The sequence below is a fragment of the Mauremys reevesii genome, linkage group 7 (genome assembly GCF_016161935.1).
Source record: "Mauremys reevesii isolate NIE-2019 linkage group 7, ASM1616193v1, whole genome shotgun sequence".
Classification (NCBI taxonomy): Eukaryota; Metazoa; Chordata; order Testudines; family Geoemydidae; genus Mauremys; species Mauremys reevesii.
Genome location: NC_052629.1, coordinates 108,069,384 through 108,090,090, shown reverse-complemented (window position 1 = coordinate 108,090,090; position 20,707 = coordinate 108,069,384). Strand labels below are relative to the sequence as shown.

Here is a 20,707-nt window from a genome sequence, read left to right as displayed (position 1 = left end):
CCAAAAAAACTAGGCCATGCAAAGGCATGTTGTCAAAATCAAACTCTTGTTTCAGGGACAGGGGAAAAATGGTCACTCCCTGTCTTAGCCAGAGCAACTTTAGATTTAATCTAGAACACACACTGTTTTTGCTAGAAATGTGCTTGTCCTCATTTATGTAGCTTTCTTTTTTTGCATTTCAGTTATACCAGCTAAGAGAGCCTTCATGCTGAAGATCTAATTCCTTGTGTGTGTGTGTTGCCTCTGTCATTGCAGGTTAGGGGGGATGCTTTACACTTTTCATTCCTCCATCCTGAACTGCCTCCTTCCTCAGCTCACAAGCCCCAGATTGGCTGTGCGTAAGAGAGCCATCATTGCTCTAGGCTATCTGGTTTTGACTTGCAATGGGAATATCTTCTCAGAACTCATGGAGCACTTGCTAGCTGAACTGAAGAGGAATGAGTCTACTTCTACCACAAGAACGTACATTCAGTGTATCGCGGGTATCAGCAGGCAGGCTGGGCACCGCACAGGTAGGTCCAGTAGCTTGGAATGATATCTACAAAGACACACGCACGCATGTTACATTTTAAAGCTGCTCCTTTTTTAGATATAAAAAGAAATATACCTATTTGGTTTTCTGGTGTGCTAGTAGTTAGCACTCTGCAATTCTTTGCAGGGTTCCCGCTTCTGGTTCTCAGATCTCCACCCAGACCTAAGGGGAAGGCACACTGGATCTCAGTGCTTGGCTGTGCTTCTATAGGATCTTTCATTTCAAGATCTTGCAGTACTTCAAAACACTAATTAATTAATCCTCACAACGCCCCTTTTTGGAAGCTCAGCATTATTAACCTCATTTTACACATGACGAAATGGAGGCACAGAGTATTTGAGTGACTTGCCAGAGGCATTATCTGATCTGGGATTACACTCCCGGAGTTCCTCAGACCATTAGATCATCTCTGTCTCTCCATAAAACCTTTTGTATGAAAACAGGGTGGTTCTTCTGTTGAAATTGTTTGGCAGGCCGTTCACGATGCATAACCAGTGAGATCCAGGTAAAGAATCCTCTGCCAGGCACTGGAACTGATTGGCTGGTAACTAGGCTCTCACTTTACCAGTCCGCACAAGGGGGGAGCAATTTCCCTTGCTGTTTACTTTGTCTCTTGCAGGAGAATATCTGGAGAAGATCATCCCATTAGTTGTTCGGTACTGTAACGTGGAGGATGATGAGCTGAGGGAATACTGCTTTCAGGCCTTCGAGTCTTTTGTGAGAAGGTGTGTGCCCTCGAGTAATCTGTGCTTTATTTCTGTTTCATTGTCCTTCTCTGGGAAGTGCAGGTGCAAAGGGGTCTGAGGAAAAACTAAGCTGAGTGGAATATTTTCCTAAATGCATTATTGTGGGAAAGACAGAGATACAATATCAGTCCAGGAACAAAATCCATCCCTACAAAGTTGGGCTATTCATCTAGCTTGTTGAATGTATGAGGTATTTACCAAATATGTGAGAGAATAGGTTCTTACCCAGGAGTCTACAATGATATTTGTAAATGATACAGGTATCGTAAGTGGCTGTTTAATACCCACTCTGACTGAACTTCACTTACTGCCGGTTCTTGGAGGACATTTGAGTCCTTCAGGTGACTGGGAAGGAGTTGGCTCAGACTTTTGATGTCTGTAGAAGGGGTGGGAAGTGGGAATGGTGCTCTTGAGAAGGGACTGCTGTGCAGCAGTCTTCATACACTAATTCTGATGAGATGGTTGGCCTTGAGGAGAAGAGTTAGAGAGCTGCCTAAGGAGGAGAGGGGGGACTGAACTTGTGGGGGGCATTTTTGTTGTTGTTTTTTGTTTTAAAGGGAGAATCCCAGGTAGTGGAGAATGAGAGTCTGAAGTTCACTTCTTGGAGTCTCACGTGGGTACATGACCCTGCTTCTTGCACTATGGCGAAAGGGAAATTTTACTGTTGAATGCATTTCAGTAATACGTGTGTATAGTTGTGTCAAACACTTTGGGATCTTGTGGGATGAATTATGCTGATTGATATAAAAATTATTTATTTCCAGTTAATCTTAGGCTTTGTTTTTGTCTTGCTAGGTGTCCAAAGGAAATAGGCCCTCACATCCCTAGTGTGATGGGATTGTGCCTGAAGTACATTACTTATGACCCAAATTACAACTATGACAATGAGGAGGAGGAGGAGGAAGAGGAGGAAATGATGGAAACTGAAAATGGGGAGGATGAAGAGCAAGGTGCCTGCTTGTGAGGATGACTATGCTTAGTAGAACTGCTGACATAGTATCCAAGGGGTCCAGTTCTCCCCTCCCCACTCACACTATATGGCATTACCTTCTTCCTCACAATGTCTGCATTGACCCAAACTAGTGTACAGTTCTCTCAGTGCTGTAATTATAATGATTTCCAAACCTGGGACTTTATTGTTGTGTCTTTCCTGATCCACGTGTCACTGGCATCTCTTTTCATGGAAGGATGGCATTTGCTAGAATTGACACCATAAACTAGCCTGGCAGAGAGCAAGACTGAAGAGATACTGCCTCTGCTGTTGTCAGTGAATGCAGGTGTCTGGCACAGAATGCCCACAGTTCACCAGCCCTAGCACTGGTGTATCTTGATTAGCTGCTGCTCTGCTGCTGTCATTGCCCAAATTCAAAACAATCCCCCCAAAATGCCAGTGTTGGTTGCAGTCTGCTAAATGATGCTCAGACTTCCATTTCCTGCATTTGAGTAAGGCTATTTTATATGCATACTGCAAGCTGGCAGGCATCAACTCTGTGTCTACACAGCAGCTGAGAGGGTACTTCCCAGCATGGATAGACAGACAGTGCTACCTCTGCTTGTGTGCTAAAAATAGCAGTGTGACAGAGGTGGCATAGGCAGCAGCTCAGGCAGGTCAGGTGGGATTGTATTCAGGTGACCAGCCTCAGGTACCACTTACGTTGCTGCAGCCACACTGCAATTTTTCGGTGCTAGCTCAAGCAGAATAGTGCACATCTTCCTACCTGAGCTGGGAAGCATCCTCCCAGTTGCTTTGTAGACATTTCCTGGGGCTCTTGGACCCTCCCCTGATGGTCTTTTATTTATCTGCTGGAACTGGTGACTTTAATGCAGCTGCGTGTCTGTATTCCTGCCTGTAGGGATTGTTTAGTGCTAGCAGCTCTGTCATGTGTGAAGAGGGGAACTCCTAGTAGCCAATATACAGATTTTGAATACATCCTGCTGAGGCACTGCGTACCAAACTCGTACCCAAACAGAGCAGTGTAAAATAGTGAAACTAAATATAATCCAAAAAATAAAAAAGGCCTTGCTACCTTCAGGCTGACATTGGTTACAACTGCCACCACCTCTGATCCAGGTCTTTCTCAGTAGCTTCTTTTTAAAGGAGTGGGGTTAGGGATAGATTGAGGTGGGCATGTGGAGAGAACAAGTTTCATGCTCTAGGCCCAGGTCGCATCAGTTGTGCACTTAATACGTTTCAGATATTGAATGAGTTCCACAATGTGCCAGTTCTGTCGCTGCACAGGGTGTCATGACCAGGGGCGGCTCTAGGTATTTTGCCGCCCCAAACACAGCAGGCAGGCTGCCTTTGGCGGCTTGCCTGCGGGAAGTCCCCGGTCCCGCGGCTTCGGCGGCAGCCTGCAGGAGGTCCGCTGAAGCCGCAGGACCAGCAGACCCTCCGCAGGCATGCCGCTGAAGGCAACCTGCCTGCTGCCCTCGCAGCGACTGGCAGAGCGCCCCCCGTGGCTTGCCGCCCCAAGCACGCGCTTGGTGTGCTGGTGCCTGGAGCCGCCCCTGATCATGACTCAGAGTAGAGCTAGAATAATTCAAATGGAAAGTAAGGCACAAATGTTTAACGGTGAGGGGAGTTAACCATTGGAACAGCATCCGCCGGGATGTGATACCTTTTCGAGATTGGATGCCTTTCTAAAAGAGATTCTCCTGCTCATCCACAAGTCATGGGGTAAAATGCAGAAATTGTGAAGTTCTGTGACCTGTATTATGCCTCATAATGGATTGCCCTAATGGTTACTTCTGGCCTTAAAATAAATGGAACTTGAGATCTTATCCCCCCTTCAAAACACAAGCCCTTACAACATGAGCTAAAGTGGACTCTCCAGTAGCTGTAGTTAACAGGGTGACCTTCAGGCACTAGAGGTCCATGGGATCCGATACATAGGGAATCAGTCAAACATTTTATTCACCACAGGGCAGTGGTGACACATATGAGCCATTATAATGCACTGGGTTCTGATGACTGACACTGGAAATTGTCCAGAATAACCCAAATCTGATTTTTCCTAGAAACATGTTAATTATTGGCATCTGTTTATCTCGTGTTCACTTTTGAGTTCAATAGGAGGAGAAACGACCTGTGAGAGGGGAAAGTCGGGGGCATGTGGTGATTCTCTACTTGTGTTTCTCTTGTAATGTGGTGTGTTTTTCCCCACTCACTGTTTCCAGAGAGTGACGACGAGTACAGCGATGACGATGACATTAGCTGGAAAGTTCGCAGGTCTGCAGCTAAGTGCCTGGAAGCCATTGTCAGTACCCGGCACGACCTCCTTCAGGATTTCTACAAGACTCTATCCCCGGTTTTGATTGGCAGATTCAAGGAAAGAGAGGAGAATGTCAAAGCCGACATCTTCTGTGCTTATATCTCTTTGCTGAAGCAAACACAGCCCATACAGAGCTGGCTACATGCTTCAGATGCAGGAGGCAAGGAAGAGATACCCCTCACCATGCTTCAGAACCAGGTGAGTGAGAAAGAGGTAGGCCAGATTAAGTTGAATAGTAGTGAAAAGAACTGGAAGACTTGTCATCAACAAATGTGTGCAATAGCTCAGCCAGGGAACATGGCTACCAGAAGGATCTTGTCTCTTAGTAAGAGTAGTATAAGGAAGATGGAAAGCTTTCCCCCCTGCTTGTTTGATTCTTGGATTTATAGACATATTTCAGAAGATCTGTTGTTTTCAGGTCCTGTGTCCACTCCAGATTTTCAGTAAGGTTGTAAAATTGTTGACGTCACATAATCTGTGTCTACACATGGAACGGTTAATGTGTTTTCCAGCCATGTGGAGGAACTCTACCACAGACAGAACTGTAACACAATTTTCAAACTGTAACTGAGTTCTGGTGTGATGGTCTTGTTGTGTAGATCGGATGGCCTAACTGTGTCTGCATAAAAGGGTTAGCCAATCCTCTTATCTCTCAGGTCATTGTGTGGGAGAACATCCCAAAGTGCATTATGCCATGTAAAAATATTGACAATCCTCTGTTCGTTGTGCCAGAAACAGGGGCAGAATGGGATATCTGCCTAGGTTTACCCAGAATGGGCTCATATTGTGCAGGATGGTAGGAGGGGACAGGCTCATAGGGTTGCACCAGGAAAAATACATCTGTGTTTAGTGTGTGGAATCACGCACACAAGCTGTAACCATGAACATTTCACATCCTGGTTATACCTAATGTAACCCAGTTCTGTCTGTAGCATCTGCTGTAGGATGCAGTTGAAATCATGCTAGTAGCTGGGTGTTGAATTCGGTTCAAGCACAGTTCCAGCTAAACTGGTTTCAGACACTATCTGGCCAGTGCCAACAGGGTGAGACTTTTTAAAACAATTGAGTTATCTGGAATTATACTTAAGCATGAATGAAAGATCCATTTTACAACAGGGCTGTGTCTTCACTGGGGCGGCTCCAGGCCCCAGCACGCCAAGCGTGTGCTTGGGGCGGCATGCCGCGGGGGGGTGCTCTGCCGGTCGCCGGGAGGGCGGCAGGCAGGCTGCTTTCGGCGGCATGCCTGCGGAGGGTCCGCTGGTCCCACAGCTCCGGTGGACCTCCCGCAGGCATGCCTGCGGAGGGTCTGCTGGTCCCATGGCTTCGGTGGAGCCGCGGGACCAGCGGACCCGCCGTGGGACCAGCACGCCTGCTGGAGGTCCACCGGAGCCGCGGGACTGGCGACCGGCATAGCGCCCCCTGCGGCATGCCACTGTGCTTGGGGTGGCGAAATGTCTAGAGCCACCCCTGTGTCTTCATTAACTATTTTTGAGAAATCTCCCTCTAGTGCAGCTCCCCAGGTGACAGTAAGAGTGGGTGTGCAAGTGGAGTTGGTGTAATGATTCAGAGCAGGTCTAGAAAACATTGTGATCAAAATGCTAAAGCCTCATCAAGAGTAGTTTCTCAGTTAAAAAAAAAAACTGGAGTAGACGAGATCTTGGAGGAGGGGGCAAATCTTGGTGTAACCAGATTTTTAGACCAAACACCAAACAAAAAACTCAATGTGCTGAAACCATTTTTAACTGTCCGCATGGTTCTACAGTTTGGCTCTGGCCACCCAGCCCAGAATTATAGCACCTTCGAACCCCATGATGTCAGCTTCTTAACAGTTGCTAAACTTGGTTAATTTCATAGTGTAGATAGGCCCACAATGTTTAAATGGCTGATGCTAGCAAGCTCGGCGACAGTTTCCTTGACCATTGTAGACAGGGACCTTTCCCTCGTGTGATCCGTGCTAGGAGAGCTATCTGATTGACCCACCTCCACCACTCCCACCCTATGATTCTCAGAAAAATATCAATCCATGCCGGACAAGGAAGCCATGCTCGAACTATTGTACCAACAGCCATTTCACCTGTGTTTCAGCAGGATGGTTAACACTAAGCTAATCATCGTGTGGCCACTCCCTTAGTGATCACCCTGACTGTTGGTAGCTCACAGGAAGAAAATGCGCTGGAAGAATGTTGTTAACTCTTGAAATGTGTACTTTTAAAATTAGCCATAGCTGTAGCATGGTGGCATGTTTATAATTGTTTGACTCCTGTAGCAGCGACAATAAACCAAAAGAGTGTCCTGAAGTGAACCCAGGGCCACTGAGTGGGATAATCAGTCATATCTGCACAGTGCTGCGAAGGGGTTTGCAGACACTAGTGTACCACCTCAGTCATTGTGTAAAATCCATCGGCTGTTGTGGCAATTGCTCCAGTTAAGCAGACGTGTCATTGTTCAGGAACTCATTGAATAAATTACTGCACAAACATATCAGATTTAGGCCATTAGAAGTCAGATAAATTTCGGATACAATGTATAGGTGTGGCAGAGCATTAACACTGTATTGGGCTCTGATCATTACAGGAGCCATTAGCTAGTGTTTCATAATATCTTTGTATGCTTGTGTTCTTGTAACTATGCAGGGTACATACTTCACAGTTAATTGAACTAAAAAGTTAGAAGCCATGGTGTATTTTTTTTTAACCAATTTTTTAAATTCTGAAATACGCTAATGGGGGTACTGTCAACATATTTTAGTAATGTAGGAATCCCCAGACCAGACCAGGGCTCCATCTAGCCAGTATCCTGTCTCCTATAGTGACCAGTCCCAGGTGCTTCAGAGGAAGATGAAAGAAATACTGTTGTCAGTTATTAGGGAATAAGGTGCTCATGAAAAAACCTCTTGCTAGCCCACATCAGTTAGCGGTTGTCTTTTACCCTGAAGCAGAGGGATTTATATCCTTTCCAAAATGTAGTTTTCTGCCCATTTAATGTAACTGATGTAAATAAATTCAATATTTAAAAAAGAAAATATCTGTGTGGCTAATATACCTCGTCCTGTAATTGGTTCTGTGGGGGTGGGCTTTGCTGGAGCTCTGCAGAGATCCACTTGTTCAGATCTAATTGCAGGATCAGGTCCTTACATTTCTTTCAGGATTAATATCTAACTTCTAGCCTACTTTTCACCAGTTTGTTTAATTTTGCCCTTTGTTCAACTCAGACTGTTGAAACTTGACTGGTCAGTTTCACTTCCATCTCCTTGTTAAAGAAGCATCCAAGCTGATCACTGAGCAATTCTGCTGTGTTTTGAGGTTGTGGCACTAGAGGAGAAGCTTTGCCTTAAAATATTTTCATAGAATTAAAAAGAAAAAAATTAAAATATATGAATAGAAGAGTTTAAATAGCCACCCCTTCATTCCACTCTCTCTTTCTCATTCACTTAGTCAGTCAGTGTCTAATTTACTCTCCAGAGTCTCCCTTTACTAAACCATTGAACATATTCATTTTTGATCACTCTCTCTTCTCACACTGAATTATTAATGTGTGTAGCTAAGCTGGATAAACTGCTTTGCTAGCATAGCTCTGTGTCAAAAAGGCCCTGGTTACCTATGAGGCTTTTTTTGTTTTTCTTCTTGCTTTCTAAAACTGCAGGTTCCAAACATAATCAAGGCCTTGCACAAGCAGCTCAAAGAGAAAAGCATCAAATCGAGGCAAGGGTGCTTCAGTCTCCTTACAGAACTGGCCAATGTTCTTCCTGGCTGCCTGGCAGATCACATCCCGGCGTTAATGCCTGGTAAAACCGGTTTGTTGGCTGGGAGATGGTAGGGAGCGGTTGTCTCCGTTTAAAGGTTCCACTTTCAGTGCTATAAGGTTTCTAAATGACATGTTTCTCTTTCCTGCCTTTTTTTATTTTTTTTTTAATTTCTGGATATTTATAAACACTAAAAAGGTACAGGGTCTGCTCCTGCTGAAACTGGAGTCAGTTGACTTTGAGCTCAGGATTGGGGCCATAGCGGTGACATTTTCTATTTCTTTTAATCTCATGAAACGTTTTTAAAATGTTTATTGTGGGCCTGCAAATTAAACCCCCCAAGTTTTTTCACCCAACTTTCCCTCCTTGTAAATTAGTGAAGGGTGAACATCCAAGAATGTTGAAATACTCATAACATTGAGGTCCTACCAAGACCTTGGGCTTGTCCTTACTGTAAATGTTTAGGGAAACTGCCTTTTCAATACCCCCTGGCCCTGATCATCCCATGACCTTCAATTCCTGTATGTTTACACGAGACAACAGAAAATATGAACAATAAATTGCGTTGGGGGTGGTAAATGGGACTCTTGGAAATACCTTACTGATCGCTCATCTGAAAAACAATTTTCAGACTATATCACAGAAGTTAGATATGGAAAAGACCCATTAGTGCATCCAGTCAGTCTCTCTCTCTCTCTGCGCCAATGCAGGATTATTCTCTAAAGTACATTTTTTCTAACGTTTTTGTCCAGTCTAATTTTGCAAAAACCAAGCAGTTGTTTCCACTCCTTTCTTTGAGATTTTCCACAGCTCGATATGTCTCAATGGCAGGAGTTCCTGGTGTTCAGCCTAGATTTTTCCTTTTTCTTAATTTAATCTTATTACTTCTAGTTATAACCCTGTGTACTACACTAAATAATTCCTCCCCAGATCACCCTACAAATACTGACAGGTGGTTTTATAGCTATCCAGTTAAAGTGCTTGTAAAATACTTTTGTAGCTCTCCAGTGCAGCCATGTGGACTGGCTATATTCTGACTTGTCACTTAGCTGAAAACATAAACAGCTACTGTGAGAATGCATGTGTATCAAGTTATGTCTACACTAGGAGCTTTTCCCAGCAGAGCTCTGTTGGTCAGGGGTGTGATGAGGTATAATCCCTTACTGACATAGCTATGTTTCTACCTGTATAGATTGTTTTTTCTTGTTAGGGGTGGCTTTACTATACTGATACAAAGTATAGCTTTGTTGGTATAACTGTGTCCACAATAGTAGTGCTTTGTCAATATAGTATATTGGGATTCATGTATTGGGGAAGCACTCCTAGTGTAGACATGGTCTCAGTGGGGTGGAGCAAAGGAAACTATTTGGATTTGTATCCAACTGTTTTAGAATTTGTTTTTTAATCTTTGTGAAATCATTTGAAGAAATAAGATAATATATGTTAATGTCTCCCCTGAACAGGTATTATTTTCTCCTTGGCTGATAAATCCAGCTCCTCTAACATGAGGATTGATACATTGTCTTTCCTTCATGTTCTTCTCTGCAAGCACCAACCAGAAGTGTTTCATCCCCATATTAAGGCACTGCTACCTCCAGTTGTGACCTGTATTGGAGACCCCTTTTATAAGATCACATCAGAAGCTTTGCTGGTCACTCAGCAACTTGTGAAAGTTATTCGGCCCTTGGACAAATCTTGTGCATTTGATGCCAAGCCCTATGTGAAAGACCTTTTTTCTGGTACTCTAAAGAGACTGAAAGCTGCTGATATTGATCAGGAGGTGAAAGAACGGGCTATCTCTTGCATGGGACAGATCGTCTGCAATCTTGGAGACCATTTAAGTGGTGATCTCCCACCAACCTTGAAGATTTTTCTAGAAAGGCTGAAAAATGAAATAACCAGACTAACAACCGTCAAAGCATTAACCTTAATTGCTAGTTCTCCACTGAAGATAGACTTAAGGCCTATTCTAGGGGAAGGATTCCCCATTCTAGCTTCCTTCTTGAGAAAGAATCAACGTGCCTTGAAACTGAGCACTCTGACAGCTCTGGACATATTAATTAAGAACTACAGTGATAGCCTCAAGCCTGCTATGGTTGAGTCTGTGCTGACAGAGCTTCCTGCTTTAATTAGTGAGAATGATTTGCATGTTTCTCAGGTGGCTATCGTGTTCCTTACTACCTTAGCTAAGGTTTATCCATCTTCCTTATCCAAGATAAGTGGTTCAGTTCTTTGTGAACTCTTTCAGCTTGTCCACTCCCCTTTGCTACAAGGAGGAGCACTGAATGCCATAATAGACTTCTTTCAAGCTTTGGTTATAACAAAGACAGCCAACATGGGTTATACAGAGCTGATGAAACAGCTAACGAGCCCCATATACTCAAGTCCTGGTGGGGCATCTGTGACTTTACATAAACAAGCCTATTACTCTGTAGCAAAGTGTGTGGCAGCCCTTTCATCAGCATGTCCAAAAGAAGCCACCAGGGTAGCGAGCCAGTTTATTCAAGATGTGAAGAACCCCAAGTCCAGTGCTGCTGTTAAAATGCTAGCCTTCCTTTCGCTGGCAGAGATGGGTCGCACCATGAACCTAAGTGCTCAGAAGGAGCTCAAAACAGTAATACTGGAAGCATTTGCTTCTCCCAGCGAAGAGGTGAAATCAGCAGCTTCCTATGCTCTGGGGAACATCAGTGCTGGAAATCTTAAGGAATATCTTCCCTTTATGCTGAAGGAAATTGGAAGCCAGCCCAAGAGACAATACTTGCTACTCCATTCTCTAAAAGAAGTCATCAGCTCCTCCCCAGCAGATGGCCTCAAACCTTATGTGGAAGATATTTGGGCTCTGCTTTTCAACCATTGCGAGTGCACAGAGGAGGGGACACGAAATGTAGTTGCCGAATGCTTGGGGAAACTGGCCCTAGTGAATCCGTCCCAGCTGCTGCCCAGGCTGAAAAAGCAGCTGTCATCAGGTAATGGGAAGGAGAGAATGCTTCCTGCTTCTTGTTTACAATATCACCTGAAATGAGAACATGCATTCGCATGGCATTGTTGTATCCGGCATTGCAAGATATTTATGTGCCAGATGCACTAAAGATTCATATGTCCCTTCATGCTTCAATCACCATTCCAGAGGACATGCCTCCATGCTGATAATGGGTTCTGCTCGATAACCATCCAAAGCAGCGCAGACCGACGCATGTTCATTCTCATCATCTGAGTCAGATGCAACCAGCAGAAGGTTGATTTTCTTTTTTGGTGGTTCAAGTTCTGTAGTTTCCGCATCAGAGTTTTGCTCTCTTAAGACTTCTGAAAGCACGCTCCATACCTTTTCCCTCTCAGATTTTGGAAGGCACTTCAGATTCTTAAACCTTGGATCAAGTGCTGTAGCTATCTTTAGAAATCTCACATTGGTACCTTCTTTGCGTTTTGTCAAATCTGCAGTGAAAGTGTTCTTAAAACAAACAACATGCTGAGTCATCATCAGAGACTGCTATAACATGAAATATATGGGAGAATGCGGGTAAAACAGAGTAAGAGACATACAATTCTCCCCCAAGGAGCTCAGCCACAAATGTAATTAATGCATCATTTTTTTTAACAAGCATCATCAGTATGGAAATGTCCTCTGGAATGGTGGCTGAAGCATGAAGGGGGATATGAAAGTTTAGCATATCTGGCACGTAAATACCTTGCAATGTCAGTTACAAAAGTGCCATTCAAACTCCTGTTCTCACTTTCAGGTGACATTGTAAATAAGAGGAGAGCAGCATTATCGCCCGTAAATGTAAACAAACTTGTTTGTCTTAGCAATTGGCTGAACAAGAAGTAGGACTGAGTGGACTTGTAGGCTCTAAAGCTTTACATTGTTTTGTTTTTGAGTGCAGTTATATAACAAAAAAATCTACACCTGTAAATTGCACTACAGTACTTGTTTGAGGTGAATTGAAAAAATACTATTTCTTGTTTGCCATTTTTACAGTGTGAATATTTGTAATAAAAAATAACAATATAAAGTGAGCACTGTCTACGCTGTACTATTGAAATCAATATATTTGAAAATGTAGAAAAACATCGAAAAATATGTACACACATTTTTTTGTTATGTTCCCTCTTTGTTGCAGGTTCCCCGCATGCACGAAGTACTGTAGTAACTGCAATCAAATTCACAATTTCAGATCAGCCACAGCCTATTGACTTACTTCTTAAAGGTTGCATAGGTGAGTTTCAATTCCTACAGAAATCTTGTGAGCTCTGCACATGAGGTCTGGTACACTATCAATGGCCCTACCACTGCCCTATTTTGTATTGCGAGTAAGATATTTTTCAAATTGATTTGAGACTAATTTAACCCCTGAGAAATGTAGACGAAAAAGATCTAGAGTTCCATGCTGCGGTTGCAGAGTGAGTGTTAGTATATGTTCTGGCCTTCCTCCTTCAGGTATGCGTGTCACTCGTGAATGGAAACTATGAATTTAGTGGAAAATGAAACCCCTGTGATTCTGGCTTCACAGACAAGTGTCTTGTAAAATATTTCTTAGGTTGGACACCCATGTCTCTGAATCTCAGAGCTATCAAAGAGAAACTGCAAAAACTCTGCTTCAGAGACATCTAGGCTGAGCATTGAAAAGAAACTTCCTCTACAAAAACCTAAGGCTTCTACTTGGACTCTCAGATGAAGTCACTGGTGGCTAGCATCACATTGGTATTTCTATACCCCTGATGTAGCCTGTTGCCTCAAATAGTTTAAATCCTATCCCAGAAAAAGGAAGGGAAAATAGATCTAAATGCATGACGATGTATAAGCTTTGCCTCTAGAATTATTTTTAATAATTGTGTATAAGATTTCTTCATATCCTGGCTCCTTCAAATATCATGTGTTACTCTGAGGATCAGCAGTAGATAGATCTTGAAGAACTACTAAAACATTGCATTTAATGCTGTCAAACAAATGTTATGCAATTGTCCTGCAGGTGACTTCTTAAAGACTCTTCAGGATCCTGACTTGAATGTTCGACGTGTTGCTTTAGCCATGTTTAATTCTGCTGCTCACAATAAGCCTTCTTTAATCCGAGACATGCTAAACACTGTCCTACCCCACTTATACAATGAAACTAAGATCAGAAGGGAACTGATACGGGAGGTACGTAGACTAGTGCCGCTGCTTCATGAGTTCTGTATGTCAATGTCTTGGTCAACATGGAATTGACAGGCATATCCTGTGATGCTCTCATGAGCAAATAGTTGGGTGGAACCCTTGGGGCTCAGGTGGGTGGGAGAAGAACACCTAGTAGGCATTAACTTGGTAGCCCAAATGTGGCAGTAGGGAGCCTTCCTCACCGATAGTGACCAGGTGTATCATTCTTTCCTTTTAAGGTAGAAATGGGACCGTTCAAGCACACAGTGGATGATGGCCTTGATGTGAGGAAAGCTGCCTTTGAGTGCATGTATTCACTGTTGGAAAGCTGCCTTGACCGACTGGACATCTATGAATACTTGAACCATGTGGAGGATGGACTTAAGGATCATTATGACATTAGGGTAACTTCCTCTCCTTATCTGTTCAAGAGTAGTGGAAGTAACTGGTTTTGATCTTATTTACTACAGTGAAGGCCAGGGCTCAGATTGCGCCGATGTGTGGCAGTGCAGCGCCCGGCACCCTTTTCATGCTGTCTTCTTGTTCTCTAGTATTTAGGCTTCCTCTTATTTAAAAAAAAAAAAGTTACTAGCTGTTACAGTTGCTGTGCTGGCCTTGAAAACATAACCCACGTGCAACTGATGTACTGATGTCTGCATCAGTTTGCAAAACCTGAAACAATGGCTCTGAAAGGTGTGATATGCCACAGTCAAGGAAGAAGGCCATATTGGTTTAAAAACTTGATCTGATTTAGAGGAGAAGTAAAAGCAGCTGTGAAATATATTATATAACAAATGGAAGAAAGAGGAATTTGATAGTAATGCATATAAATCAGAAGCTAGGAATTGTAGAAAATGTATAAGGGAAGCAAAGGGGCAGGAGAAATCTATTGCCAGCAGAGTTAAGGACAATAAGAGAGAGTATTTTAAGTATATGAGGAACAAAAATAATTCTGACAATAGTACTGATCCATTACTGGATGGAAATGATAGTTATCAGTAATAATGCAGAAAAGGCAGAAGTGTTTAATAAATATTTCTGTTCTGTATCTGAGGAAAAAACCAGATTGTCTCATCATATGATGATGGTGACACTCTTTCCCTTCCTCTAGTATCTCTGGAGGATGTTAAACAGCAGCTTCTTAAGTCAGACATTTTGAAATCAGCAGGCCCAGATAACTTGTATCCAAGAGTTTTAAAGAGCTGGCTGTGGAGCTCACGGGATGGTAATGTTGATTTTCAATAAGCCTTGGACATCAATCCTAGGCAAGAAAATGGAGCAGCTGATACAGAACTCAATAAAGAATTAAAGGAAAGTAATAAAATGTAATGTCAATCAACATGAATTACTGGAAAACAGAACTAACTTGATACCTTTTTTTTTTAAGTGAGATTACAAGTTTAGTTGATAAAGGTAATTAGCATCTGTAAGGCATTTGACTTGGTACTGCATTACATTTTGATTAAAAAACTGTACCAATATAAAATTAACATGGCTCATGTTAAATGGACTAAAAGCTGGCTAACTGCTAGGTCTCAAAATATTACTGTAAACAGGGAATTGGCGAGTGGGTGTGGTTCCAGTAGGAGGTTCCAGAGGGGTCTGTTCTTGGCCCTACTCTATGTAACACTTTTATCAGTGACCTGAGAGAAAACATAAAATCATCACTGATGAAGTTTGCAGATGACATTCGGGGGAGCAGTAAATAATGAAGAGGATAGCTCACTGATTCAGAGTGATCTTGGTTCCTTGGTAAACTAGACACAAGTAAACAACAAAGAATATGGGCCTTACTTATAGGGTGGGAGACCCTATCCTGGGAAGCAGCGACTCTGTAAAAGATTTGGGGATCATGGTGGATAATCAGCTGAACATGAGCTGCCAGTGTGAAGCTGTTGCTAAAAAAGCTAATGTGATCCTTGGACACATAAACAGGAATCTTGAGTAGGAGTAGAGAGGTTGTTTTATCTCTGTATTTGTCACCGGTGTGACCTGCTGCTGAAATACCGTGTTCTGTTCTGGTGCCCACGATTCAAGAAGGATGCTGAAAAATTGGACAGGGTTCAGAGAAGAGCCATGAGCATGATTAAAAGATTAGAAAACCTGCCTATAGTGATACAGACACAAGGAGTTCAATCTATTTAGTTTAACAAAGAGAGTGTTAATGGGTGACTTGATTACAGCCTATAAGTACCTACATAAGGAAAAAATATTTGATAATGGGCTCTTCAATCTAGAAGAGAAAGGTACAATGCGATCCAGTGGCTGAAATTTGAAGCTAGACAAATTCAGATTGGAAATAAGGCATAAATTTTTAACTATGAGAGTAACTACTGGAACAATTTACGAAGGGTTGTAGTGGATTCTCTATCACTGACCATTTTAAATCAAAATTGTATGTTTGTTTTTTTTCTAAAAGATACATTTTAGGAATTATTCTGGGGAAGTTCCATGGCCTAGGCTATACAGGAGGTCGGAGTTAGATGATCGCAGTGGTCCCGTCTAGCTTTGAAATCTATGACTTTTGTGTGGATGCAATTGCACTAGAATAAAGTGTTCATACTAGTACAGCTTTTTAGAAATAATCTCTGCTTATGTAAATGCTTGTGTATTGGTTCAGCTCTGTCCACATCAGATGTTCATATGGTAAAACTAAACAGTTTTCAATCCTTTTAGGGCTGGTCTACGCTCAATTTACTATCACTGGCATCTTGTAAAAGTACTATCATCTTGTCCCTCTGGCCCCCTTCAAATCTGACTTCCGCTGAGGGCCAGATCCTGTAGTACTCAGTGGGGCAAAATACCCACTGACGTCAAGATTTTGCATGAGAGAAGTCTTAAGGGCTGCAGGATTTGGCTTCTGTTTTTAAATACTCAGAAGGGCCATGTGTATTCTGTAATGCTTTGGAATTTGATGCATACTTATTTTCTAGAATCTAAGCCTTTCTTTTGTCTAAAAGTAGGGACGGCTCTATGTATTTTGCCGCCCCAAGCACAGCAGTTAGGCGGCTTTTGGCAGGGGGTCCGCTGGTAACGCGGATTTGGTGGCATGCCTGCAGGAGGTCCGCTGGCAACACGCCTTCGATATACCTGCCGCCAAAACTGCGGGACCGGTGGACCTCTTGCAGGCATGCCGCCAAAGGCAGCCTGACTGTCACCCCCCATGGCTTGCCGCCCCAGGTACGCACTTGGTGCGCTGGTGCCTGGAGCCGCCCCTGTCTAAAAGACATACCCTTTTATGAGTGCAGAGAAAACCATCCAACAGAGAACAATGCAATGTGATGCGGTGATTTGTCTGAAATTGTTGCAGTAGAGTGCATGGGGACTTGATAGAAGGGTTTTGGGTTCGAGGGGGATCTGAGAGTATTTTAAATCAGCCTTTTTAAAAAAAAAAAAATTTTTAGATGTTGACTTTCATCATGCTGGCTCGACTCTCCACGCTGTGTCCTAATGCTGTTCTACAAAGGCTAGAGCGACTGATTGAACCCCTGCGGGCAACCTGTTCTACTAAGGTAAGATTAAAGGAAAGCTTCAGTTGAGTGTCTGCGATTTTGGAAAAAAGTCAGTACTATGCTTCTCTGTGCAATAGAGACTTTCCAAGATCCGGAAAGCCTACAAGCACCACTGCTTTGGGACTGCAGGCTGGGTCTTAATCCCTGGTGAAAGCAAGAATTTCACATTTGTAATAAAACAAAAATTAAATGTTTCTGAAAGGTCTGGTGCCTTAGACAATTTGTCAGAACTTGCTGAAAATGAGCCAATTTGGGGCCTACAATAGCTAAAATATTTGTTATGGAATGGAATTTTTGTCACAAGTTCTTAAAAACTAGACCTTTGCAGAAAATATTTAAAGTAATAAATGGTGCTGTGGTCTAGAGGTTAAACTCAACCTACTTAAATCATAGTTGGCTTATTTCCATACTTGCAGTAAATAGCACTCAAGATCACTTGAGTTTTGAGACTTCAGTTGTTGTTCTGCTCTGAAAAAATGACTATAAAAATGTGATGTTCCATGTTTATGGCTTTGAAATATTTCTGTATCAGACTTGCTCAATTACTAAATAAAAGGATGGGTTTTCAAACTGCCATCCCTGCAAAGTCAGCTTGCACGTTGCAACCAGTAACACACATTCTATAATAGGAACTAAAACAGCTCTGCTGATGTGCAAGCCACAATAGAATCCAGCTCCCTCTCCCATAGCTGTGTTGGCTTTGCAGGTGTAAAAAAACACTTAATACAAAGCAAATTTATTTTCAGGAAAGTATTCAGCATGCATATAGCAGGGTGATGTTTAGTTGCCATTTTTACCTAATTCTAGACTTTTATGGTGAAGAGACATTAAAACCAAGCCATGAAAAAGTAACCACAGCTGCTAGATTTCATGTAATAGTATTAACTTCACATATAGGTGGAGCAATTATAATTGAGGTCATGAATACCTTGGCTGCCAATAGGAAATTTAGTTTTGTTGATTAGTTTGGTCAGGTGTATTGTATTGAATTTATTATTTTAGATGTGTAACTTAAACGGATGTATCTATGTAGCACTTGCTAATGGAGATGTGTGTAGGTATCAAGGCAGAAATAGCCTTTTGTGAATACATGTACATAATTTAGCTTGTTCATAATCATAATGATAAAGTACAACTACTGTGGGCATTTTCAACAATGCTCAGTGTGTTTAATTCTGCTCTCTCTGAATCAGTTAGGTCCACGTGGATTGCTTTTGAAAAGTCACCATAAATTCCTCTCCAGTTAGAAAATATCCCACCTCTCTGACTCCCTCCCACTTCAACTGTGTGTATGTTCATCGTTTTCCAGATCCCATTTAAGGACCGTGTTTTGTTTTTTTAGGTAAAAGCTGGTTCAGTGAAACAGGAATTTGAAAAGCAGGATGAACTGAAACGGTCAGCGATGAGGGCGGTAGCTGCTCTACTAACCATCCCTGAAGTAGAGAAAAGTCCAGTGATGGCTGAATTTTCTTCTCAAATCAGAGCCAATCCTGAAATGGCTTCACTCTATGAAAGCATTCAGAAGGATTCAGCTTCGTTACCTACCACAGAATCAATGGACATGAATTAAAGTCCTCTGTATCCTTCTCCTATCCCCCTCCTCCTCCCACAACATGTATAAGTGAAACAGATGCTGCATAGGCAGGCAGAAGAATGTCTCAAAGCTAGCCTCAGCTTCAAAAAAAGTTTATGCTGTTTAAGAAAATGACAGCTAGTTCAGCTACACGAGTCAGACTTCTGATTAAATAAGTTGGCAATGAGACTAAGGTTAAAAAGGCTGTGTGCTGCAGAGGGAGTGAAAAACAAGTATATTAAATTATTCAGCATGTTATTAAAGGGCTTAAGTGAGGCCATCTGAATTTACTATTACAATTCATTACTGAAAAATAGAAACTGTCTCTTGGAAGTTTCCCACCTTTGTAGCATTTCTAGCACTACCATTTTGAATAAGGACAGTAGTTTAAAGGCAACTTAGTTTTCATTTTTGCCATTACACATGTATTTCTATCCAAAATAACTTGTCTGCAGAAGGTCTTTATCCTTTTCACTAGACTACACTGGTTTAAAAATTAAGAGCAAATGTCCTGAAACTCAGAACCAGTTAAGTGGCAGTACCACAGCTGTTTTCAAAATTGACACCCCACAGTAAGATATTAGCTAATGTTTACTATAAACTGCATTTGAGCAGAATTTATCTTTCAAGCTTTACTGCTTTTCAGTGTAGCTAAATTCACAATTTGATTGCTATTCTGGTAATTTTTATGGCAGCAAAAGGCAAATAAAGCTCACTCTTGATTTTTCATTCTGAAGAAGTTTGACCGTACAAAGTAACCAAGTGTCTTCCACAATAGAATGGCATCTGTTTAATTGTAATTTTAATTTTCCACAAAAAGTATTTCTTTAATCTTTTTATATATACAGCAGTCTTTTCCTGTATTAAGTTGCCAGCAGTGTTCCACTGGGTAACTAGACTCTTGGTTGTGACTGTCAGATACCAAAGCATTGATGTATTCCAAACTGTAGTCATTAGAACTAAAGAAATACAGCATATGGCTGCAGAAGAGACCTGCCTTCAGTATTCTGGTATCACATATCTAGTAAAATAGTATAAGGCAACTACTAAGTTGCATGAATGTAAATGAGCTCTTTTGCACACCATACAAGAACATAGTGTCATTAGTTGTCTTGCTCAAATCCTGCCCTGCACAGGGAAAATTCTGTAACAGGAATGACAGATGGAGTAATGGCAAACCAGAGAATGAAGCCATAACCCTTCTTGCAGACATGGATTTGTAATCTTTCACTGCAGGTTGCTTCCTGTTTTTGACTGAGCAGTTAGTGTGAAACATTTTAACTGTCCTGTTTATAGTGCAGAGTGAGAGACCTTTCCACTTGGTATGAGTGGCATCCTAGGAAAATAAAGATGTATTTTTGAAGCTGTATCTGCTCCAATATTTAATAGAAGTAAAACATTTGGTTAAACACAGCATTTCAACTATGCTGCTCCTAGTCCCTGCCCCTTAAACTACTGTAGGGAGATGTACTCATGTGATATTTCAGAAGACTTAAATTTATTCCTTTTCTACTAATTCTCCCGAGATTGCATTCCCTATGCTATGCTCCAACACTGCAAGCTTCAGGTCCAGGTATCCCCTCCCCCAGTTATAGCACAGAATCTTTCCTTTGCTCTAAAGCATTAGGTATTAACTACTAGCAGAACAGTACCTGCTAATTCATGCAAGTCATCTATATACAGTATTGAGTTGCAGCATCATGGACTTTAAAAACAAAAAAACACCCTACACTTAACTACAAGAACTTGCTAAGATAATGGGCAAGTGTCCCAGTCAGGAAGATTTATACTAATCTTAACCATGCAGCATGGTGTACTACTCTACTTCCTGGAATTAGTGCTCCTTAACAGAAGTAGCAGTGGGGCAATTCAAGGGGTGCTGTACTCCCATTCCCCTTTCAGCTTCCTATCCTAAGTCTTTACATTCAAACATGCTATAGTTTCTCTCCCCCCGCCCCATGGAACAGGAAGTGAACAGGCAGTTTAGAAATGTTCTAGACAAAGTGTAACAGTATTTACTATAGTAGCCCCTTAGAGGCCTCATTTTGAATTCAATAAGCTTTCTACACTTATGCATGAAATAAGGACCTGAAGACTTGCACTGGTACTCAACTAGCCTTCGTTTTCCTAGTATAACTTCACACCAAAGCAATACTGCAGTTCCTTCCCTCCACCTTTAAGAACAGCACAGAAGGAAAA

The 20,707-nt window shown here is 42.1% G+C and overlaps 1 protein-coding gene across 3 annotated transcripts in view; it reads left to right on the top strand.

The window, feature by feature from the left end:
- LOC120409552 (cullin-associated NEDD8-dissociated protein 1-like) overlaps positions 1-20,222 on the top strand; it is a 33,911-nt gene extending 13,689 nt beyond the window's left edge. For all 3 annotated transcript variants that reach the window (XM_039547848.1, XM_039547847.1, XM_039547849.1), the window contains 11 exons: positions 256-512; positions 1,152-1,257; positions 2,074-2,228; positions 4,456-4,748; positions 8,193-8,334; positions 9,756-11,258; positions 12,411-12,506; positions 13,260-13,429; positions 13,663-13,827; positions 16,828-16,935; positions 18,278-20,222. In XM_039547848.1, the coding sequence (XP_039403782.1) occupies positions 256-512; positions 1,152-1,257; positions 2,074-2,228; positions 4,456-4,748; positions 8,193-8,334; positions 9,756-11,258; positions 12,411-12,506; positions 13,260-13,429; positions 13,663-13,827; positions 16,828-16,935; positions 18,278-18,505 (3,223 nt within the window). In that variant the 3' untranslated portion in view covers positions 18,506-20,222. The remainder of the gene's footprint in view (positions 1-255; positions 513-1,151; positions 1,258-2,073; positions 2,229-4,455; positions 4,749-8,192; positions 8,335-9,755; positions 11,259-12,410; positions 12,507-13,259; positions 13,430-13,662; positions 13,828-16,827; positions 16,936-18,277) is intronic.
- The last annotated feature ends 485 nt before the right edge of the window (positions 20,223-20,707 follow it).